At 57.2% G+C, this 18,829-nt stretch overlaps 2 protein-coding genes across 4 annotated transcripts; one reads left to right on the top strand and one right to left on the bottom strand.

Moving 5' to 3' along the window:
• Positions 1-130: 130 nt before the first annotated feature.
• DDX49 (DEAD-box helicase 49) lies at positions 131-7,934 on the top strand. The gene is made up of 13 exons (XM_065917378.1): positions 131-296; positions 1,402-1,525; positions 2,178-2,263; positions 2,353-2,474; positions 3,047-3,234; positions 3,376-3,516; positions 4,482-4,557; positions 4,844-4,920; positions 5,074-5,171; positions 6,364-6,438; positions 7,068-7,156; positions 7,264-7,335; positions 7,434-7,934. The coding sequence occupies exons 1-13, from the start codon at positions 182-184 to the stop codon at positions 7,620-7,622; spliced, it is 1,452 nt and encodes a 483-aa protein (XP_065773450.1). The 5' UTR covers positions 131-181; the 3' UTR covers positions 7,623-7,934.
• A 631-nt stretch (positions 7,935-8,565) lies between these two features.
• Positions 8,566-16,943, bottom strand: HOMER3 (homer scaffold protein 3). 3 transcript variants are annotated; one of them, XM_065917380.1, is made up of 10 exons: positions 16,697-16,943; positions 14,969-15,050; positions 14,727-14,883; positions 14,137-14,268; positions 12,371-12,478; positions 11,165-11,286; positions 10,505-10,661; positions 10,061-10,171; positions 9,865-9,951; positions 8,566-9,031 (listed from the first exon to the last, which is right to left on the bottom strand). In XM_065917380.1, exons 2-10 carry the CDS (start codon positions 14,980-14,982, stop codon positions 8,840-8,842), a joined length of 1,080 nt encoding a protein of 359 aa, XP_065773452.1. In that variant the 5' UTR covers positions 14,983-15,050; positions 16,697-16,943; the 3' UTR covers positions 8,566-8,839. The 3 variants fall into 3 exon arrangements, with proteins under 3 accessions (XP_065773452.1, XP_065773451.1, XP_065773453.1); XM_065917379.1 differs by having other exon boundaries at positions 16,734-16,943; XM_065917381.1 differs by having other exon boundaries at positions 16,765-16,943.
• Positions 16,944-18,829: the final 1,886 nt, after the last annotated feature.

Below are 18,829 nucleotides of genomic sequence, written 5' to 3'. Positions count from 1 at the left end.
TTGAGACTCCCGCGGGATTCCGGGAAACCTTGGTAAGGATGAGGTCGAGGCTTTGAACTGAGTTGGAGAAGGTGTGACCAAGCAGGAGGCAGATCCAATAAACGGTAACGCTTTCGTGACGTCATCCACACGCGCCGGAAGTACCGTTCACACGAGCGCTCACACTGCCCTGGCTGCGAGGATGGCAGGCTTCGCGGAACTCGGGCTGTCTTCGTGGCTCGTGGAACAGTGTCGGCAGATGGGTTTGAAGCAGCCCACGCCCGTGCAGCTGGGCTGCATCCCTGCCATCCTGGAAGGTGAGTGTGGCTTGGCCTCTCCAGGAGGCTTCCCCGCTACTGTCGCTTCTCTTGTCTTCTCTCAGCTTTTGCCCACGCGGGTCCCGTGAGGCAAGGGGCAGCCCTGGACTTTACGGGCGATCCTGGGTTCCGGAGGACGACTAAGGTAATGTTGACGTTTAGGCTGTACTACTGACTCGCCTGCACAAGTGATGTAATCTCTGAAACTTTCGTAGTCTCATCACTGGGAGGGTTTGATGAATAACTAATAGATAGTACTGGGAAAATTCGGTAGAACTTGCTTTACTGTCTTCATTTTACAAATGGCAGTTGAGGTTGTCAAGATTATGGGTAAATCCAGGATTCTGGTCCCTAGACTGCTCCTCTCTCCACCCCTTTGGTTCAACCCAGTTTTGCCATTAAAGAGATGCCTTCAGGAAGCCTAGGATGTGACAAGTTAAGGCAGTAAATAAACAGGGATGAAGAGTCAATAGGGAGAATAGGATGCAGGTTGGGGGAGGGCATTCTGGGCTGAGGAGGACATTCTGAGTTTCCCAAGCTCTGATCCCTGGGAAGGAGTCAAAATGAGATCGTGTTTAGTAGCAGGTATCTCAGATCAATGGATGGGGGTTCCAGTCCAGGCTGTTATTCACTGGCTGTATGTCCTGGGCAAACCTTTGACTCTGTTTTCCCTTCTGTTAAATGGGGATGATAATGGCCTCACCCTCCTTAAATTTGTCAATTACTCTAAATGGAAAGTTGTCATAATGTCTTCAACAGAAAGGGTGCAGGCTGGTACTGAGAATACAGTTTTTGTCATTTTTGTCAAGTTGCTAAGACGAGCCCAAGTCTTTTGTGACCCCGTGGACTGTAGCCTGTCAGGCTCCTCTGTCCATGGGATTTCCCAGGCAAGAGTACTGGAGTGGGTTGCCATTTCCTTCTCCAGGGGATCTTCCTGACCCAGGGATCAAACCTATGTCTCCTGCATTAGCAGCTGGATTCTTTACCACTCAGTCACCAGGGAAGCCTGAGTATATAGTCATTGCTCATTAAATGTTAGCTGCTGTAATCTGTGCCTGATGGAATACCTGTCTGCACCTGTGACACTGCTCTGTTCTCTGCCCAGGTCGGGACTGCCTGGGCTGTGCCAAGACAGGCAGTGGCAAGACAGCAGCATTTGTCCTGCCTATCTTGCAGAAGCTGTCTGAGGATCCCTATGGCATCTTCTGCCTTGTCCTAACACCCACCAGGTGAGTCCCACACCCCACACACAGACACATGCTTCTCGGGTGAGTTAACCAGCTGGGTGCTCTTGAGCACGTGCCTTTACCTCTTTGAGTACACTTGCCATGTGTGCAAAATGGGAACAGAAGTTAGCCCAACCCTTAGAGGTGCTGAAGAATTCGCAAGATGGTGTATGAAAAGTGCTGAGCACAGGGCTTGACTCAGGGCAAGCAGGAAGGCCGGGAAGTAGGCACATGGGCAGAGGAAAGGCCTGGACAGAGCTGGGAGCAGAGAGGAGGGGATATGGCCACTGACCCACTGACCAGCCTTGGAGCAGGGCGGGGTGGGGGGGTGGGGGTGGTTGACACTTAAGTCTCGGGCTTTGATAACTGTGGTGTCAAGGTCATTGCTGAGGACGTGGGATGAGGAAAGGCCAGTTTGGGTGGGACTGGCCGAGGACAAGCCATACTCTGTTCGGGCACCCAGCTTAGTGAGAGGGCAGGAGCCACAGTGGGCCTCCAACAGTCCATATCAGAACCTTTGTCCAAAGGGGATTGGGAGCCATGGAGAGTGTGTGAACAGGAAAGATGCAAGCAGGAGGCCCTATTAATGGAGACGGGAATGAGAGGCAGGCACAAAACCCCTATCTGGCTCAGTCTGGCCCCTTCATGCCCATAGGGAGCTGGCCTATCAGATCGCAGAGCAGTTCCGGGTCCTGGGAAAGCCTCTGGGCTTGAAAGACTGCATCATCGTCGGCGGCATGGGTATGGGGGGACCCAAGGAGGCTCTGGGCATGGGACTGCTGCAGCTTCAGACCATCTACCTAGCCCCATCTCTCGAATTCCACCCACAGACATGGTGGCCCAGGCCCTGGAGCTCTCCCGGAAACCACACGTAGTCATTGCCACACCGGGGCGCCTGGCTGACCACCTCCGCAGCTCCAACACCTTCAGCATAAAGAAGATCCGCTTCCTGGTGAGTCAGCTTGGGGCCCTGATTCATCCGTTTGGGAACTGTGTGTCCCATAGACCATCCGTTACCAAGTTAGGAATGGTGACAATGACATCTCAGGGACCAACGAAAGGGGGCCTGTACTGGAAAAGATGGGCTCCCCAGGTGGCTCAGTTGTAAAGAATTTGCCTGCCGATGCAGGAGATGCGGGTTCGATCCCTAGGTGGGGAAAATTCCCTGGAGGAGGAAGTGGCAACCCACTCCAGTATTCTCACCTGGAAAATCCCATGGACAAAGGAGCCTGGAGGACTGCAGTCCTTGGGGTTACAAAGGGTCAGACACAATTGAGTGCGTGTGCATGCACACACTAAAAAGTTAGTAGAGGGCAGGGCCTCTCTGAGGAGTTGACGTTGAAGCTGAGATGGGCAAGACGGCAGGCCTCCAAGACCTCGAGGGAGAGTGCTCCAGGGTGCATGTCTGAGCCCAGGAAGGAGGCACGTGGAGGAGGTAGGCTGGGCCTTGGGCTGGTGGTCAGGCCTTGGACAGCGGCCTCACCTCAGGTCCCCACCCCCTGCCTGCTTCGGCTGATGCTACAGGTGATGGATGAGGCGGACCGGCTGTTGGAGCAGGGCTGCACTGACTTCACCGTCGACCTGGAGGTCATCCTGGCAGCCGTGCCCGCCCGCAGGCAGACGCTGCTCTTCAGCGCCACGCTGACAGACACACTGAGGGAGCTACAGGGCCTGGCCACCAACCAGCCCTTCTTCTGGGAGGCTCAGGCCCCGTGAGTCCATAGCTACTTTCTGGCGGCGGGATGGGGTAGGGCAAGCAGGAGGCAGGGGTGTCCAACAGAGGTCATTGACCATGGGTGAGGCGGGCAGTGACCTCATTCAACAGAAGGGGAAACAAATCTGCCCGTGCCCAGGGTGCGCACCGTGGAACAGCTGGACCAGCGCTACCTGCTAGTGCCTGAGAAGGTCAAGGATGCCTACCTGGTCCACCTGATCCAGAACTTCCAGGACGAGCATGAGGACTGGTCTATCATCATCTTCACCAACACATGCAAGTGAGCATGGGCGGGCCTGCCGCTTCCGTCCCCTGGGCGTCCCTCCCCCTGCGCCTCATGGAGGTCCAGCAGGTGGTCTGCAGTTGGAGGTGTCAGGCACATGGCCAGTCTTGGCACTCCAGGGTCTCTGCTCCGACCAGCAGTTTCAGAGGATCCACTCAAGGAGGTTCAGAGAGGTCAAGTAGTTTGCTAATAAGGTCATCCCCATGAAGACAGAGCCAGGATTTGGGAGTCCTCAGACCTGCCTTTTCTTGGTGGCTCAGATGGTAAAGAATCTGTCTGCACTGCAGGAGACCCAGGCTTAATCCCTGAGTCTGGAAGATCCCTTGGAGAAGGGAATGGCAACCCACTCCAGTATTCTTGCCTGGAGAATTCCATGGACAGGGGAGCCTGGTGGGCTATAGTCCATGGGGTTGCAAAGAGTCGGACAAGACTGAGGAACTAACACTTGCACTTTTTCAGACCTGCCCTTAACTGGAAGAGCTGAGGGCCTTGGGCTCTCCCCAGGAGACCCCTGCAGCCAGCTGGGAAGGCCCTGGAGCAGCCAGTTTGCTGTGGTCTCAGGGGGGCACTGAGGCCCAGCACATCACCCCCATGGCTGTCCCCTCCACAGACCCAGGGATTTCAAAATCCTTTGACATATTTGGGGAGAGCATCAAGGAGCTGTAGGCTGGTCTAGCCTGAGCCAGCATAGAAGGGCAGCCCAAAGCATGTGGAGGAGACCTCCTGACCGCTGCCCCCCAAGAATTTCTTGGGCTACCAGAAGAGAAAAGCCTGGACGTAGAGTGCTCTCTTGTTGGCTTAGGCCAGGGAAGGGGTCAGCAGGCAGGACGCGGGACCCCTTCTCCCGCTGCTCCTTCCCCTGTCATGCAGGGTCACTGCTAGGGGTCTCGAGGGGGCGGGCGGTGGAGCACCCTCTCAGGACCCCAGCACTAGATGGACTGACAGCCTGTCCTTCCCACCAGGACCTGCCAAATCCTATGCATGATGCTACGCAAGTTCAACTTCCCCACCGTTGCTCTGCACTCCATGATGAAACAGGTGAGGCACCAGGTGGCCACCCAGAGCCCTCCCCGACCAGCCTCACCCTGGGGACGCCTCCCAGCCCCGGGGCTTTTGCTCAGGCCCTCTCCTCTGCCTGGAACACTCTTCTTGCTGCCCCATCTGCCCCGTTCTGGACTCCTCAAGGTCATCTCCCTCATTGGGCTGTGAGCCCCTTGAGGGTGGAGACTGTCCTGGCCTCTGCCATGCGTGTCCCCAGGCCTCACACAGCAAGCATAAACTCTGAAACAGTCCCCTGCCCCAATTTTCTCCCAATTTGGCACAGAAAGAACGCTTTGCCGCCCTGGCCAAGTTCAAGTCCAGCATCTACCGGATCCTGATTGCAACAGACGTGGCCTCCCGGTGAGTGGCTCCAGGGTGCTCCCTCCCCCACGGTGGCCCCCACAAAAGGGCCAGAGAAGGACCGAAGGCCACTTCACCACCGAGTGGCCCTGGGTGAGTCCCGACCTCAGTTTCCCCACATGGACAGAGGTGCTGACTGACCTCTGCCTCCAGGGGCCTGGACATTCCCACTGTGCAGGTGGTCATCAACCACAACACCCCCGGACTCCCAAAGATCTACATCCACCGAGTTGGCCGGACAGCCCGCGCAGGTGAGCAGAGGCGGGGCGGCCTTGGGGCACCCACCCTCCTGCCCGCACAGCATGCAGAGCCAGTCACGAGCTGGTGGGGCAGGCACGCCACAGGCTGCAGCTGAGAGAGACTAGAGGCAGTGCTTGCAAGCCGGGGGAACCCTCCTTTCAGAACTGTGGGCAGGACTCCCCTGGCGGTCCAGCATCTCAGACTCTGCGCTACCCATGCAAGGGGCACGGGTTTGACCCCTTGCTGGGGAAGATCCCACGCACCACAGCCAAAAAACCCCCCCAAACAAAAAGACACAGGTGGGGGTGGTGTGTCTTCTCCACATGATCCAGGCAGCGCTGAGCTGTCCCCTGGGGACACGGCACACACAACCCCCCTCCCCACCGCTACCTCTTGCCTCACTCGAGCCCCCTCCACCTGTCAGAGCTGGCCGCCCTAGCCCAGCAGCAAACAGGTGTATGGGTCCTGATGGGTTAAGATGCTGTCCTGAGGGATTCAGCATTCAAGCTCAGCCACTTGCTGTGACTCCTGGTAGGAGCCTTGCGTCTGCTCCCCAGCCCCACCCGGAAGGGACACAGAGTCCGGGAGATTTTCTCACACCTGGAGCGGACAGAGCCATGGTCTCTGGAGCCAGACTGGGTTTGGCCCTTCTCTCCTGCCCCGTGGCCTCAGGCCGGTCACATCAGCTCTCTGGGCCCCCACCGCCTCGTCCAGCAGTGGGTAACAAGAATGTGATGCCTGTTTGGGGCCGCTCTGAGGGTCTCAGGCCGGGTCAGCTCCCAGGGCTGTTCTAGTACATTGTCTCATGGAAACCGGGAACAGAGAAGGTGGCATGTAGAGATCGGAGCTGAAGCCTGTCTGGGCTTCCTGCTGACAGAATTGGGCTTGAGCTCCCTGGCAGCCATACCGAAACGGGAAATCAGCCACGTCACCGGTCCCTGATTAAGGCCAAACTGGCAGGACAGCCGCCTCTCCCTGGAGTCCTGCTACTCCAGTGGGACAGACCTGCCTACCACATAGAGATCAAGCAGGGGGCTGAGACCTGACGCTCTAAGCTTCCTTCGTTTCCACTCATTCCTCCACCCACTGAGCTCCTGTGCAGTTCCTCTTGATCAAGAGGAGCTCTGAGCCACCTAGCAGTCAGGACCTGCTTGTATCGGCCCCTTCTGGTCTCCAACACATAATCTGGGTGTGTCCCCACAGGGCGGCAGGGGCAGGCCATCACGCTGGTGACGCAGTATGACATCCACCTGGTTCACGCCATCGAGGAGCAGATCAGTGAGTGGGGGTGGGGGGGGAGGGTAGTGCCTCCAGGTGAGACGTCCACTCATCCTGTCAATGCCTGCCTGTCCGCTCATGGGAGGAGGCTTAAACTGCACTTTCCTTCCTACACAACCCCCATAGAAGTTTCTTTGGCCCAGCTATTGAAGCAGAAACTCCGTCATGGCCTCCAGCAGCCGAAAGCCACATCTGATGGGAAGGGACTCTGGTTTCTCAGACCACAGTGTGTGGGTGGTCCCTGCAAATGAGTCAGGCCCCAGAGCTATGGCCTAGGCATGTTTTCAAAAATCCCCTTGGGTGGTTTAATGTATATCCAAGACCGAGAAGCTCTGGGGCATCTCCAACCACTGCACAGACTGTCCTGAGATTCAGAAACATCTTGACTTTAATGGACACTGTTTTCAGAAAAAAAAAAAAAACTCCTAATCAAATTCATAGTGTTGTTAACAACCAGAAAAAGAGAGCAATCTGTACCTAGCTCTTGCCCACCTGATCTTTATCTGATATGACTCTCTATGGCCTCACATGCCCTGCTGCATGGAGAACTACATGGTTGAAATCTTTCTCCCTGTGGTGCCTGCCCCTCCCTGCCCCCTCCCAACCCCAGGTCCCTGCTGTCCCCACAGAGAAGAAGCTGGAGGAGTTCTCAGTGGAGGAAGCCCAGGTCCTACAGATCCTCACACAGGTCAACGTGGTGCGGAGGGAGTGTGAGATTGTGAGTGTTGGGGAAGGGGCTCGTCCTCGAGGACCCAGGGTGCTTCCTCTAAGGTGGCAACCCCCGTGATGGCCTCTCCCTCCCCCTACTCCTTCCCCCCTGCCCAGAAACTGGAGGCAGCCAACTTTGATGAAAAGAAGGAGATTAACAAGCGGAAGCAGATGATTCTGGAGGGGAAGGTGAGGGCTGGCGGAGCTGTCTGTGTGGTAGGGGCAGGGCGCAAGGGTCCCCAGGGAGGACAGTCAGCTTAGCCAGCTTCCGGTCCTCCCTGTGCCAGGACCCCGACCTGGAGGCAAAGCGCAAGGCGGAGCTGGCCAAGATCAAGCAGAAGAACCGGCGCTTCAAGGAGAAAGTTGAGCAGACACTGCAGCGGCAGAAGGCCAGCAGGGCTGATTGCAGGGGGCGCCCGCCCAGGGCCCGGCCTGAGGCCTCACTGTGCCCAGCACCCGCTCAGGGTTCAGCCTGAGTTCCGCAAAGTGCCCACTGGCCTAGCGTGGGACTCCTCCATCAAGCTGAGGGTTGGAGCGCCCTCCCCTGAGGATAGGACCCTCTGCCAGCCTGCCCAGTGCCTCTCAGCAGAGCCCGCTGACACCCACATACAGTGCACAGCCCTCCACCCTGCATCCTCTGGCGGCCGCTTTCCAGAGCCTTGGCCAAGAGGCAGGCTGCTGAGGAAGGAAGAACACTGGCTATCAGGTTGGGCCCCAGTCCACCTGGGGTACAGTGACCCCAGCCCAGGGTCACCCTGGATGTGTGATGAGCAAAGGTGTGTCACTTGCAGGAGGTACTTAATAAATGAGTCTTTTAACTTCTGCAGTCTGACTCTGGGGAGCAGGGGCAGCGAGAAGAGGGTGTGGCTGCCTGTACTTCTCAAGTCCCCTGGAACATCATGTTGCCACCCCACCCACTAGTTCTCTTTTCCTGTCGGGCCAGGCCCAAAGCTTTGGACTGTAGTGTTGACCATTCCAGCCGAGTGACCTTGGGTGGGTGAAGTCCCTTATATGGGCCTCAGTTTCCTCATCTGGAAAATGGGTATAGCAACCGCTCTACTATCCGGATGTAGACATGATGTTTTGGAGAGATCGTTTCCATGCCTAGTGAACACAGTCACTTTCTAGGAGCTTCCCCATTTGCCCACTTGGTTGTACTTGGGGTTTGTGGCCAGAGTGAAGTGAAAGTAGGGGGCTTAATCAGGGTCCATGTTAGTCCAAACTGGTCCAGACAACATGGGCAGGGCTTAAGGAGATGGGGAAGCAGAGACATGTGTCCTGGACATGCTCCCTCAGGCTTTCTGAACCTCACCCTCTAAGTGGCTTACCAAATCCTACACAGACTGAGGGCAGATGGACAGAGGGTCCAGTGATGGTGGTTAGGAATACCCAGCTGCTCAGACACCACACATACACAGCCACGCTTAGAAATGTAATTTGGGCACCAGCACACGCCCTGGGGAGTCTAGAAATTCTACACAATGAAAAGCTCAAAAACAGCCTCTGAGCTGTGAACAGCCAGGGCCGGCTGGAGTCCTGTGGACAAGCCCTCCCCAGGCTGAGTCGGGCCCCAGTCCCTGCCAGGGGGCTTGGCCCACCGTGCCGCCTGCGGCCTGGCCTGTGCCCCAGGCGGGAGTCGTTCGTGTAAAACCAGCTCCCACAGGCCCCCTCTATGCAGACCCGGAGGCCAGACTCAGGGCGCGCCCTCGGCCAGGCGGGCCAGCCCCTCCCGCAGCTCGCTCAGCTCAAACAGCCTGACGTCCAGCAGCTGCGCGGCCCGGCCCACCTCGGCCCGGGCCCGCTCCCGCTCGACCCGGGCCTCCTCCAGGCTGCGCTCCATGGCCCGCAGCTGGTGCTCCAGCTCCGTGTTCCGTGTTTCCAGGTCCTACAGGGAGAGGGTAGGCAGTGTCGGGGGCCCCAGCGAGTCTCAAGGGTCCAGCATCTCAAAGCGGGTGCCGGGGACCACAGCCCTCACTCTGGGCCAAACTCTCCCTGTCTGCTGGCTTTCTCCCAGTTACCTGTACCCAAGACACTCCCTGGTCCCCCAGCCAATTTGAAGTGACCACATTCCTCCTCAAAATCCTGTCACCCATTGTTCTGGGAATGAAATTCAGACCCCTCCCTCCTCTCCTTGCTCATTCCTGCTCAGCCTTTCTGGCTTCCTTGTGGTTTCTTGAATACTTTCTCCCCACCTCAGGGCCTCTGTATTTGCTGTGCACCCTGCCCAGGAGACAAGAGGGAGCATTCCCTCAAATACTCTCTCTTTGGGGCACCAGATCCTTTAACTTCTCCACCTGCTGGACTCACAGGACATGCCCCTATGAATGTTCCTCATAAAGTCTTCAGTGAAAGCCAGGCCAGCCACATCTGGGTACAAATGCAAGCTTCTGGCCTCAGACAGGGATGTGTGAGGATTTCATAGGGCTCAAGAATGGAAATTCAACAGAGACTCAAAAACTGCTTGTTGAATGAATGGAAGAAGATGAAACATTGTCCTAATAACCATCATTTGACTCAGTCCTTCCATTCACCTGGTTATCTGAATCATTCACAACCTTAGATGTCTTCCTGACTCCACGTATAGATGAAGAAACGGAGGTTTGGGGACGCACACGGCTGCCCAGAATCCGTGGGAAGGGGAAGATCATGTCCGTCCCACAGCAGGGTCTGGCTGCCGCGAGTAGTCACCACACCCCACCCCACAGCAACCACACATACCTGCACCTTCTGTTGTGTCTCCTCACGTTCAGCGGTGTCTGCGGCCTCACGGGACCCACTAGTCTGGCTCCTCAGAGTCTGGATCTCCTAGTGAAAAAGTTCCCAGAATCTGTTCTGAGGTCCTTGGCTCCTCTGCAGGAGATCAAGGAAGGCAAAGCCCGAGGAAACACACATGCACACAGATGCCTTCACACACCTGGTCTTTAGTTTGCACCAGTGCCTCCAGCTGCTCCAGTGACTGGCCAGGTCCCTCCTTCTCACTGCCTGCAGGTGGCTCGGCGGCAGCCTGGGCTTCCAGCTCAGCCACCTGTGCAGACAGGAAGGTCGGTCCCTGATGGCTCAGTCTGTACCCTCCTCACCCCGGGAATACGCCTCTTGATCAGTCAAGCCCAGGACTGGGAATTCATCCCTTCACATCCAGGCCACTACCTCACCTCGGGCAGGCAGGACTTTAGGGTTTGACGACCCTCTGGGCCGACATCACTTCAGACCCACACTATGGAGCGAGAAACTAAGACTCTGGGAAGTGACCTGCCGAGAGCACGCATCCAGCCAGGTGAGCCCAGGACAGACAGGGGGCAGGGGCTTCACAGTCACCTTTGGGCCACCTGGGGTCTTTGGGAGGGTGGGGCTTCCTCACCCGCTGCCGCAGCCGCTCAGCCTCTGCACGCTGGGCCTCCAGCTGCTGCCTCCACTGGGCGGCGGCCGCGTTGGCCTCTCGCAGGGCGCCCGCCAACTTGTTGTTACTGTCCTGCAGCGCGAAGAACTCGGCCTCCCACTGCACCTCGCCCACGGAGCTGAGACAGCACGGGAGTCGGCAGAGGGCGGGGCGGGGCCTCACTGGGCCGGGGGCGGGGCGGGGGCGGGGCCGGGTCTGGGGCGGGGTTGTGGGCGGGGTCAAGAGACAAGGGGCTGGGGACGTCCCGGGGAGCTGGGGTTGTCCCGGGGAGCCGGGGTCAGAGTAGGCCCTTCGGTGTCCGCTCCGCGAGACACAGCCCGCACGGCGAGCAGTATCAACGCATGGGGTGTGGACAGAACCCGTGGGTTTAGAACTAGCTGGGGGAGGTGTGGACAGGCCAGGGTTAGCCCCAAAGAATGGATGAGGCAAGCGGGGTCGGCTCTGGAAGGGGCGTAATCTGGGTGTCTCCTCTCCAACCCAGGCCTGTACTGGGATCCCAGGCGTGGATCCACTGTCAGATTCCGCCACTTGAACGAGTCCCAACGGTTTCTGAGAACCTCCTCTCGCCTCCCCCACCCTTTCGTCCTGCCACGCCCCTTGTACCCTGCGCTACCCCCTCACCCTTCGGACAGCATCTTTTTGAGCCGCTCGCGTTCAGCGGGGCCCGGGGCATCCGCGCTCTGGCTGCGGAATAGCTTCTCATCGCCGGGGCCGTTGGCGCTGACGAGGGGGCTCGGAGGCACCTAAGGGAATGGATAGAAGTGAAGTCACAGTAGGGCGTGGCTTCCGTTAAGGGCCAGTTAGGTCATGGCTGGGGTCAGGGCTGATGTCAGGGGTCATGACTGAGAGGGGGCAGGTTCTTCCCAGCACTGGGATCCGATCGTTCCTCTCCTCCCTCGCCCACCATCCATGGCCCCCGCATGGCCCCTGGGCTGTAGTTTGGCGCCCTGTCTCGCCTCCTTGCCTGCTGGGCTCTCACCAGCCCACCAGGAACAAACCTGATGTAGGCTAGCCTAAACCCAGGGAGAGAGATACTCATCATCTGCAAATCGGGGAGCAATCTGAAGCCTCGGTGCTATTCCCTCACCGCAATGACCTTTCCTGGGGCCAAATTTCAACAGCTATTTAAAATTCCTACAGGAAACCTACTCCATTAGGTTAAATTTATTATGAATCTACCTGGTTCCTGGACCACAATCCTGAGGGCAGGGACCAGCCTACTTTTTTATCTTCTTAAGCCCTGTGCCCAGTCCTGGGCCTGGCACACAGTAGGTGGTCAATAAATGATGTTGAATAAGTTAGTGGGGGGAAATGCTCAGGGACAGTTTTTTATCCCACCCCACTACTTAGGGTTTCCCAGATGGCTCAGTGGTAAAGAACCCGCCTGCCAATGCAGGAGACATAAGAGACACAGGTTTGATCCCTGGGCAGGGAAGATCCCCTGGAGGAGGGCATGGCAAACCACCCTAGTATTCTTGCCTGAAGAATCCCATGAACAGAGAAGCCTGGCGGACTATAGTTCATACGGTCACAAAGAGTTGGAGACGACTGAAGCGACAGTACGCAAGTATGCACCACTACTTGGCCATTTCAACTTTCACATTTCAACTCTGCCACATGAGCTGGTTTTCTGGCCTTCCTTTATCTAACTTTCAGACAGGCCTATGACATGCTCTTATGGCACCCACACGCTTTTCCATGGCCCCTGCCATGGATCTAGTTTTACATCATCAGTGAGCATTTGGTCCTGAGCACCGGCATAGCATTTAGACCCCTCCCCTCCATAGCAGTTGAGTTCTTGGCAGGCCTGGGACAAGGAGTGCTGACCTGGTGGGCAGTGAGCCCCAGGGCTGGACTGGTGAGTTCTCCCCCATCCTGAGATTTCTCCCGTGCCAGCCTTGCTGCTTCCTTCACTTCCTGGAACTTCTCAGCAAACTGAGGGATGAGGGATAGGAACAGACAGTCAACAAACTCCCAGCCCCCTCCACCAGGGCCCCACCACACGACTCCCACCCAGCACCAGCCCTGTCTTTGGAAGAGAGGGAACAAGGCTTGGAAGATGATGCCCAAGGAGCAGAGTGGGTATCAGGCTAGACGGCTGGGGTGGGATGTTCACAGAGGCCACCTTGAGAAAGAGATCCCCTTTCCCTCTCAATCAGCTTATCTCAGTAAGGAGAGCCTCAGGTGGGTGCTAATCTGTCTTTCATGCCTGGGACGCTTGTGAATATCCTTTGTGACAAAGAGAAAGCAGGTCTTGGACTTGGAGCCTCTGACAGGCACCTGCAGCCAGTGGGAAAGTAATCACTCTGTTCTCATTTTTGTTATATTATAGTTTACATTAATCTCCCATACCTGTTTTCCAGCTAGGGTAGGATTCACTTTTTTTTTTTTCTTTTTATTTATTTATTTTTGGCTGCACCAAGTGGATTGTGGGATCTCAGTTCCCTGACCAGGGATTGAACCTGGACCATGGCAGTGAAAGCCTGGAATCCTAACCACCAGGCCACCAGGGAACCTTTTTTAAAGAAATGTGTTTATGTATTTATTTATTTTGGGTTGTACTGGGTCTTCATTGCTGCTTGGGCTTTTCCCTGGTTGCAGCGAGCAAGGGCTACTCTCTAGTTGCGGTGCCCAGGCTTCCCATTGCAGCTTCTTCTGTTACAGAGCACAAGCTCTAGGGCATGCGGGCTCAGCAGTTGCAGCTCCTGGGCTCTGGAGCACAGGACCCATGGTCATGGCGCACGGGCTTCATTGATCCACAGCATCTAACATCCTCCCAGTCCAGGGATTGAACCTGTTTCTCCTGCATTGGCAGGTAGAGTCTTTACCACTGAGTCACCTAGGAAGCCCCTCACTTTTTTAAATTTTAAAATAAATTTTCTTAGCTTGAAAGTAATGTTAAAAATATTTACAGATATACAGCCCCTTGGTTTGTGCAAAGGGGCCAGTGCAATTCATTGGGGGTATTGGGGGTAGGCAGTGTTTTCAAAAACTGTTCCAGGATTTCTCTGATGGCCCAGTGGTTAAGACGCCACACTTCCAGCACAGGGGGTGCAATCCTCAGCTGGGGAACAAAGATCCCATATGCCACATGGAGTGGCCAAAAAAAAAGTCCCAAGAGCAACTGAATACTCATATGTGAAAAAATACTCCTACTTCATACCGCCTGCAGAAATTAATTCAAGATCTAAATTTGAAAGGGAAACTAATGCTTCTAGAAGAAAAGAGAAGAAAAGCATCTCAGAGAGTATGAACCATACAGGGAAACAATTAATAAGACAATGCCGAATTCCAGAAACAGCAGAGGGTGGAGGGAGGTGGTAATGAAGGAAGTGCCAGGGGTGTGGGGAAGCACTCAGCCCAGCAAAGGCACCCATAGAGGAGCAGTGTGTGTTCAAAATCAAAGCAGGTGGCCAAGTGAGCTGGGATGTGGACCAGGGAAGTGGGAAGGGCTACAGGCTAGTCCAATTCTGTATGCCCATTCTGTCGCTGGGAAGACAGAGGCCCAGCATCTGTCCAGGGTCCCCCAGTACACACAAGAGAAGACCCAACCCCAGCCCTGCTCCTCCCACCATGTACCCCCGCAGGCCCACCTGAGTCAGATGCTGTTCAGAAGCAAAACCAAGGCCATAGACAGTGTTGGCGCGGCTGTCTGCCCACTGTCCAAACTTCTGGGAGGTTTTAGTGAAGGTCATGTTGGGAGTGACAGTGCTGTTGATGATGGCCTGGGGGAAGGTGGGGGGGTGGGGAGAAAAGTTCATGGGTGATGGAACTGGTAATAATCAATAGGAAACCCCCAGAGAAAATCGCCTTGCGTTAGTCCTTCTGTGCTAAGTCGCTTTAGTCGTGTCTGACTCTTTGTAACTCTATGGACTACAGCCCACCAGGCTCCTCTGTCCATGGGATTCTCCAGGCAAGAGAATGGGAGTGGGTTACCATGCCCTCTTCCAGGGGATCTTCCTGACCCAGGGATCAAACGTATGGCTCTTACGTCTCCTGCAACGGCAGATGGATTCTTTACCACTAGCACCACTTGGTTTGAGCCATTTCAGGAGGAAGATGGAGACCCAGGAAAATTGAGAGTATCCCCTGGCCCCCAAGGCACACAGCAAGGCAGTAAATGGACCCAGTCCTGTCCCTGGGATCCTTGGGACCTGCCACACCACCCAGGCCCCACCAGGACCTTGGCACCCCCAAGGCTGATGATTCGGTAGACGTTGCGGGTGGCATCGTAAAAGTAGGAGACAGTGAGTGCGTGTTTGCCCGCAGGGATCCAGTTCCGCTTGGTGGCCGGGTCGATCTGGAACACGTGTGCCCGTGTGCTGAAGATGGGCTGCTCCCTGTGTGGGGAGAGGGTGCTCAGTGGGAGCCAGACACACCCACCCCCGGGGACACAGGGTCAAGCTGGCAGAAGCAGGGGCTGACCTGGCTGTGGACATTGGTCAGGCTGGTCTGGGTGGGCTCCAAGTGGCAGCCAGTGGGATGGTAGGAACTGCTGGTTTGGCCTCTGGAGGGAGAGGGGGTTTGTGAGTGTCTCCCCTGCCAGGATGAGGGAGGCCAAGCACGTCTAATCCCAGGACCGCACTAGCAAGTACACCATTCACAGAATTTCGATCCAAAAGTGAAGGGAATGTTAGCCTGCCAGGTTCCTCTGTCCATGGAATTCTCCAGGAAACAACACCAGAGTGGGTAGCCATTCCCTTTTCCAGGCGATCTTCTGAACCCAGAGATCAAACCCCGGTCTCCTGCATTGCAGGGAGACTCTTTACCATCTGAGCCACCAGGGGCCATCTCCTGTCCTGAGTGTTGCAGGAACATCCTCCAGATGGAGATGGCCTCTGACAGGAGCCAGGTGGCACCTGACATCCCAGCATAAATCTCACATCTTCCTGCTTACAGGACTCCCAGTGAAGTCTTCTCTATCTCTGGGCTGGGCCCAGGAGGCCAAGGCCAAATCCTGTGCAGTACCTTCTGACATTCATCCATCACTCTTCAAAGCAAGGCCTCCATCAAAAGAGTGGGGGTGATAGCGGGTGCCTACTGGGACACCCGTCCCCCACAGGACCCCCAAAGAAACCCCTCAGCTTCCACTCTAGAGCAGAGGCACACCTTGGGGTCAAAGACCAAAAATCCCCAGGGAGCCTGCAACCTAGTTAAAAAGACAAGATGCGGCTGAACAGGTTCACTGGGCTGGCCACCCATCACCTCTGAATCCCAGTACGTGCGGCTGGGTGGGGGCCAGTCCTGGAGAGACCCGGGGGAGGGCAGGCAGACCGAGGGAAGGGAGGCCGGGACTCTGGAGCCCCCGTGGTCAGAGGGGGGAGTGCACCCCCTCCCTCTGGGCAGCTGCTGTTCTGGTCACAGGGTCTGAAACCGGAGCTCGGGGTGGGGGAGGGGCGGTGACTTTGGCCGGCGTTGGGGGTGGGTCCCCGGTTGAGCCGGGGTTCCGGAGGCTCAGGGGTCTCAAACACTCGGGTCCCTCCTGCCCGTCGTCCGGACGCTTCTGCCGCGACTTGCTGCACTAGGGAAAGTTACTCACCAACTAGTCATGCGCCTCGGACGCCGCCGGCCGCGGGGCTCCCCAAAGGGAGCTCGACCCCGCCCGGTGTCCGGGATCCAACATTGCATTTGGTGATCGAAGCCCCACCCCACGAGCCCCAGTCCAGGGAATCGGATATTCATTCGGGATCAAGACCCCACCCGCGTCAGGACCAGGACGCCCCAACTTCGGGAAGTGTCGCCCCCAGTCCTGGAACTTCCAAGATCCCTTGCCACGGCCCTCCAACACTCCGGGTCCAGAACTTCGGGGACACGTTATCTATCTCCTGCAACCTCAGGTCCAGAACTTAGGGGATCCTTCGCGCTTTCCCTGACTCCTGAACTTCGGGGACCCCCTGCCACCCTTCCATTCCCAGGTCGGGAATTTCGGGGTTCCCTCGGGTCGCCCCTCCACCCCAGGTCCGGAACTTCGGAGACACCTTCACAGCCTTCTCCAACGACGGGGCCGGAACTTCGGGACCCCCTCCCAATGTCCCCTCCCTGACCCCGACTCCGGAACTTCGGGGTCCCCTGCCCTCTCAAGCTCTGGCACTTCGGGGTTCCCCCAGCCGCCCCCAGCCTCCGTATCCCGAACTTCGGTGACCCCCCCAGTACCCTCTCCGAGGCTCTGGAACTTCGGGGCCCCCCGCACCTCCAGCGCTGGCTCGGTTGGCCGGGCTCACCCTGCCGGCTCGGCGCCCCGCAAGTGTCCGGGCGCGAGACGGGTGCCGCCCCGCGGCGCCGACTCCCCGCAGCCCGGCGCCCCGCTCGCTCGCTGGCTCCGGGGCCCGCGCCCTCCGCGCCGCCCTCCGCGCCGCCCGCGCCTTTGTCTGCGCCGCCGCCGCCGCCCGCGCCGCCTCCGGTCCCATCGCGGCGGGTCCCGACGCGGCCGCCGCCCGCCCCGCCTCCCCGGGCCGCCGAGGCCGCCCCGCAGCGCCCCCTGCCGGCCCTCCGCGGCGGGGGGGCGGGAGAGAGGGAGGGGCAGGAGCAGGGAGGAAGAGGGGAAGAATGGGGGGCAAGAGGTTAAGGAGGGTGCGGAGGGGGACGGTCAAAGGGGCAGAGCCAGAGACGCGGACCCAGAGACAGAGAGATGGAGGAGAGAGGCAGAGACACAGGCGACAGCCAGACAGACCTCGGCGGACAAAGGAGAAGGTGGCCTCATCCCCCTTTCAAGGGTGTATGTGGGGGGTGTCCCCGATCCTCTGGGCCACGGCTGCTTTTGTCTGTGATGTGGAGTCAGGTTCCTCTTCACCCGAAGGGAGTCCAGGTGCAGGGCGCATCTGCCCCTAGGTGGACGGACCAGGCGTGGCTGGTCCTCCGTGCCTGTATGGGGAAATGAAGAAAGATACCTTGGCGAGAGGAGGCTGGAAGATGAGAGAGAGGCGAACAGTAGGCACCTAATGGGTCTTGACCCTAGGTGCCCTCTCAGATCCCTTTCTGCCTGCTCTCCCACCCCACTCTGATCCCCAGGGGCGAGCTTTTGTCCACCTTGGGGCTTCTGTGTCTCCCCAAACAGCTGTCACAGTGTTGATGAGGTTGGATTAGGATTATCATTGCTGTTAAAGGGTCCCCAAATCCCAGGTGGGGGGAATGTCCATGTCCACTTGCCACCGAATGGGTGAATTGCCTGGAGGTCCACAGGCCTGGGCTTGTCACTACTGCTCGGAGTCCATGCCTTCCTACACTTCTGGGAGACGGAACTTCTAGAGCTGAGCCAGGATCTCCTGGTCCAAGCCTGCGGAGCCCCCTTGTCAGTCCCAGCTCCACTCTCTCTCTGGAGGCTCCTCCAGAGTCACACAGTGCCACCGGGTTTGTGGACAGGGGCATTGAACCAAGGAAGGCCTGCACTTCCGCGAAGCTCTGAGCCTCACCTACGTGACCCCATGGACTGTAGCCTGCCAGCCTCCTTTGTCCATGGGATTCCCCAGGTAAGAATACTGGAGTGGGTAGCCATGCCCTCCTCCAAGGGATCTTCTCCACCCAGGAATGGAACCTGCATCTCTTATGTCTCCTGCATTAGCAGGTGGGTTCTTTACCACTAGCGCCACCTGGGAAGCCCACATTCGAGGTTTTTTGCTTTTTCTCTCCTCTGACTCCTTTCCTTGTTCTTGTCTGTCTGTTTCCCCCACATCTGAGGTGGTCGCTCCCTTCAAATTACCTTTAGGTGAATCCTAGGTCGTGTCGTTTCTGGAGCCTTCATCCCTGGCCAAGATCTGAGTTTTCCTCTCTCCCAGCCTTTGCCGAAGCTGTTCCCTTCAACTAGAATGCCCGTCTCAAAGACCTGTATTCTGTTTTGTCCTTCTAGGTTCAGCCCCTCTGCCCCCTCACCTCCCAGATGCTTCTCTGACTATCCTGAGCTTGGTAGGGACCTCGCCCACCCCTGCTGCACCACCCCATCCCTTTCTTTGGGATCCCTGATTGATTTACTGATTCGATTGTGGCCAGGACTGACCCATCCTAGAGCCTGAACCTCTCTCAGCGTGAGAGGGACTATCCCTCCAGCTCAGGAAACAGAGCCACAGACTCACTTTCTCCACCTGCCTCTAACTTCACACGGCATCTGCATAAGCAAGGGATTTGGCTTCGCTCTCAGGCCCAAAGCCACAAAATGCTTGAACACTGTAGGGAACAAAGAAAATACCGTCTGTTCCGTGCAGAGAGTGACTTTTCCTTATAACCAAAAAAAAAAAAAAAAAAATGTAACTGGGAAGGTGCTGGCAGGGCCGAGGCTTTTGGAAGCTACTCAGC

This window comes from Muntiacus reevesi, chromosome 1, assembly GCF_963930625.1.
Source record: "Muntiacus reevesi chromosome 1, mMunRee1.1, whole genome shotgun sequence".
NCBI lineage: Eukaryota > Metazoa > Chordata > Mammalia > Artiodactyla > Cervidae > Muntiacus > Muntiacus reevesi.
This window is presented reverse-complemented; position numbering and strand designations above follow the sequence as displayed.

What these genes read in the sequence shown, in the direction of transcription:
- HOMER3 (XM_065917380.1), bottom strand. An exon ending in TGGTGCAAACTAAAGACCAG is followed by an intron (nt 9,952 to 10,060) that starts GTGTGTGAAGGC and finishes CTTTTTCACTAG; the next exon opens with GAGATCCAGACTCTGAGGAG. An exon ending in AGACACAACAGAAGGTGCAG is followed by an intron (nt 9,032 to 9,864) that starts GTATGTGTGGTT and finishes CTCTCCCTGTAG; the next exon opens with GACCTGGAAACACGGAACAC.
- DDX49 (XM_065917378.1), top strand. Translation starts at nt 182, where the DNA reads ATGGCAGGCTTCGCGGAACTCGGGCTGTCTTCGTGGCTCGTGGAACAG. An exon ending in GCAACAGACGTGGCCTCCCG is followed by an intron (nt 4,921 to 5,073) that starts GTGAGTGGCTCC and finishes CTCTGCCTCCAG; the next exon opens with GGGCCTGGACATTCCCACTG. An exon ending in TGGCCGGACAGCCCGCGCAG is followed by an intron (nt 5,172 to 6,363) that starts GTGAGCAGAGGC and finishes GTGTCCCCACAG; the next exon opens with GGCGGCAGGGGCAGGCCATC.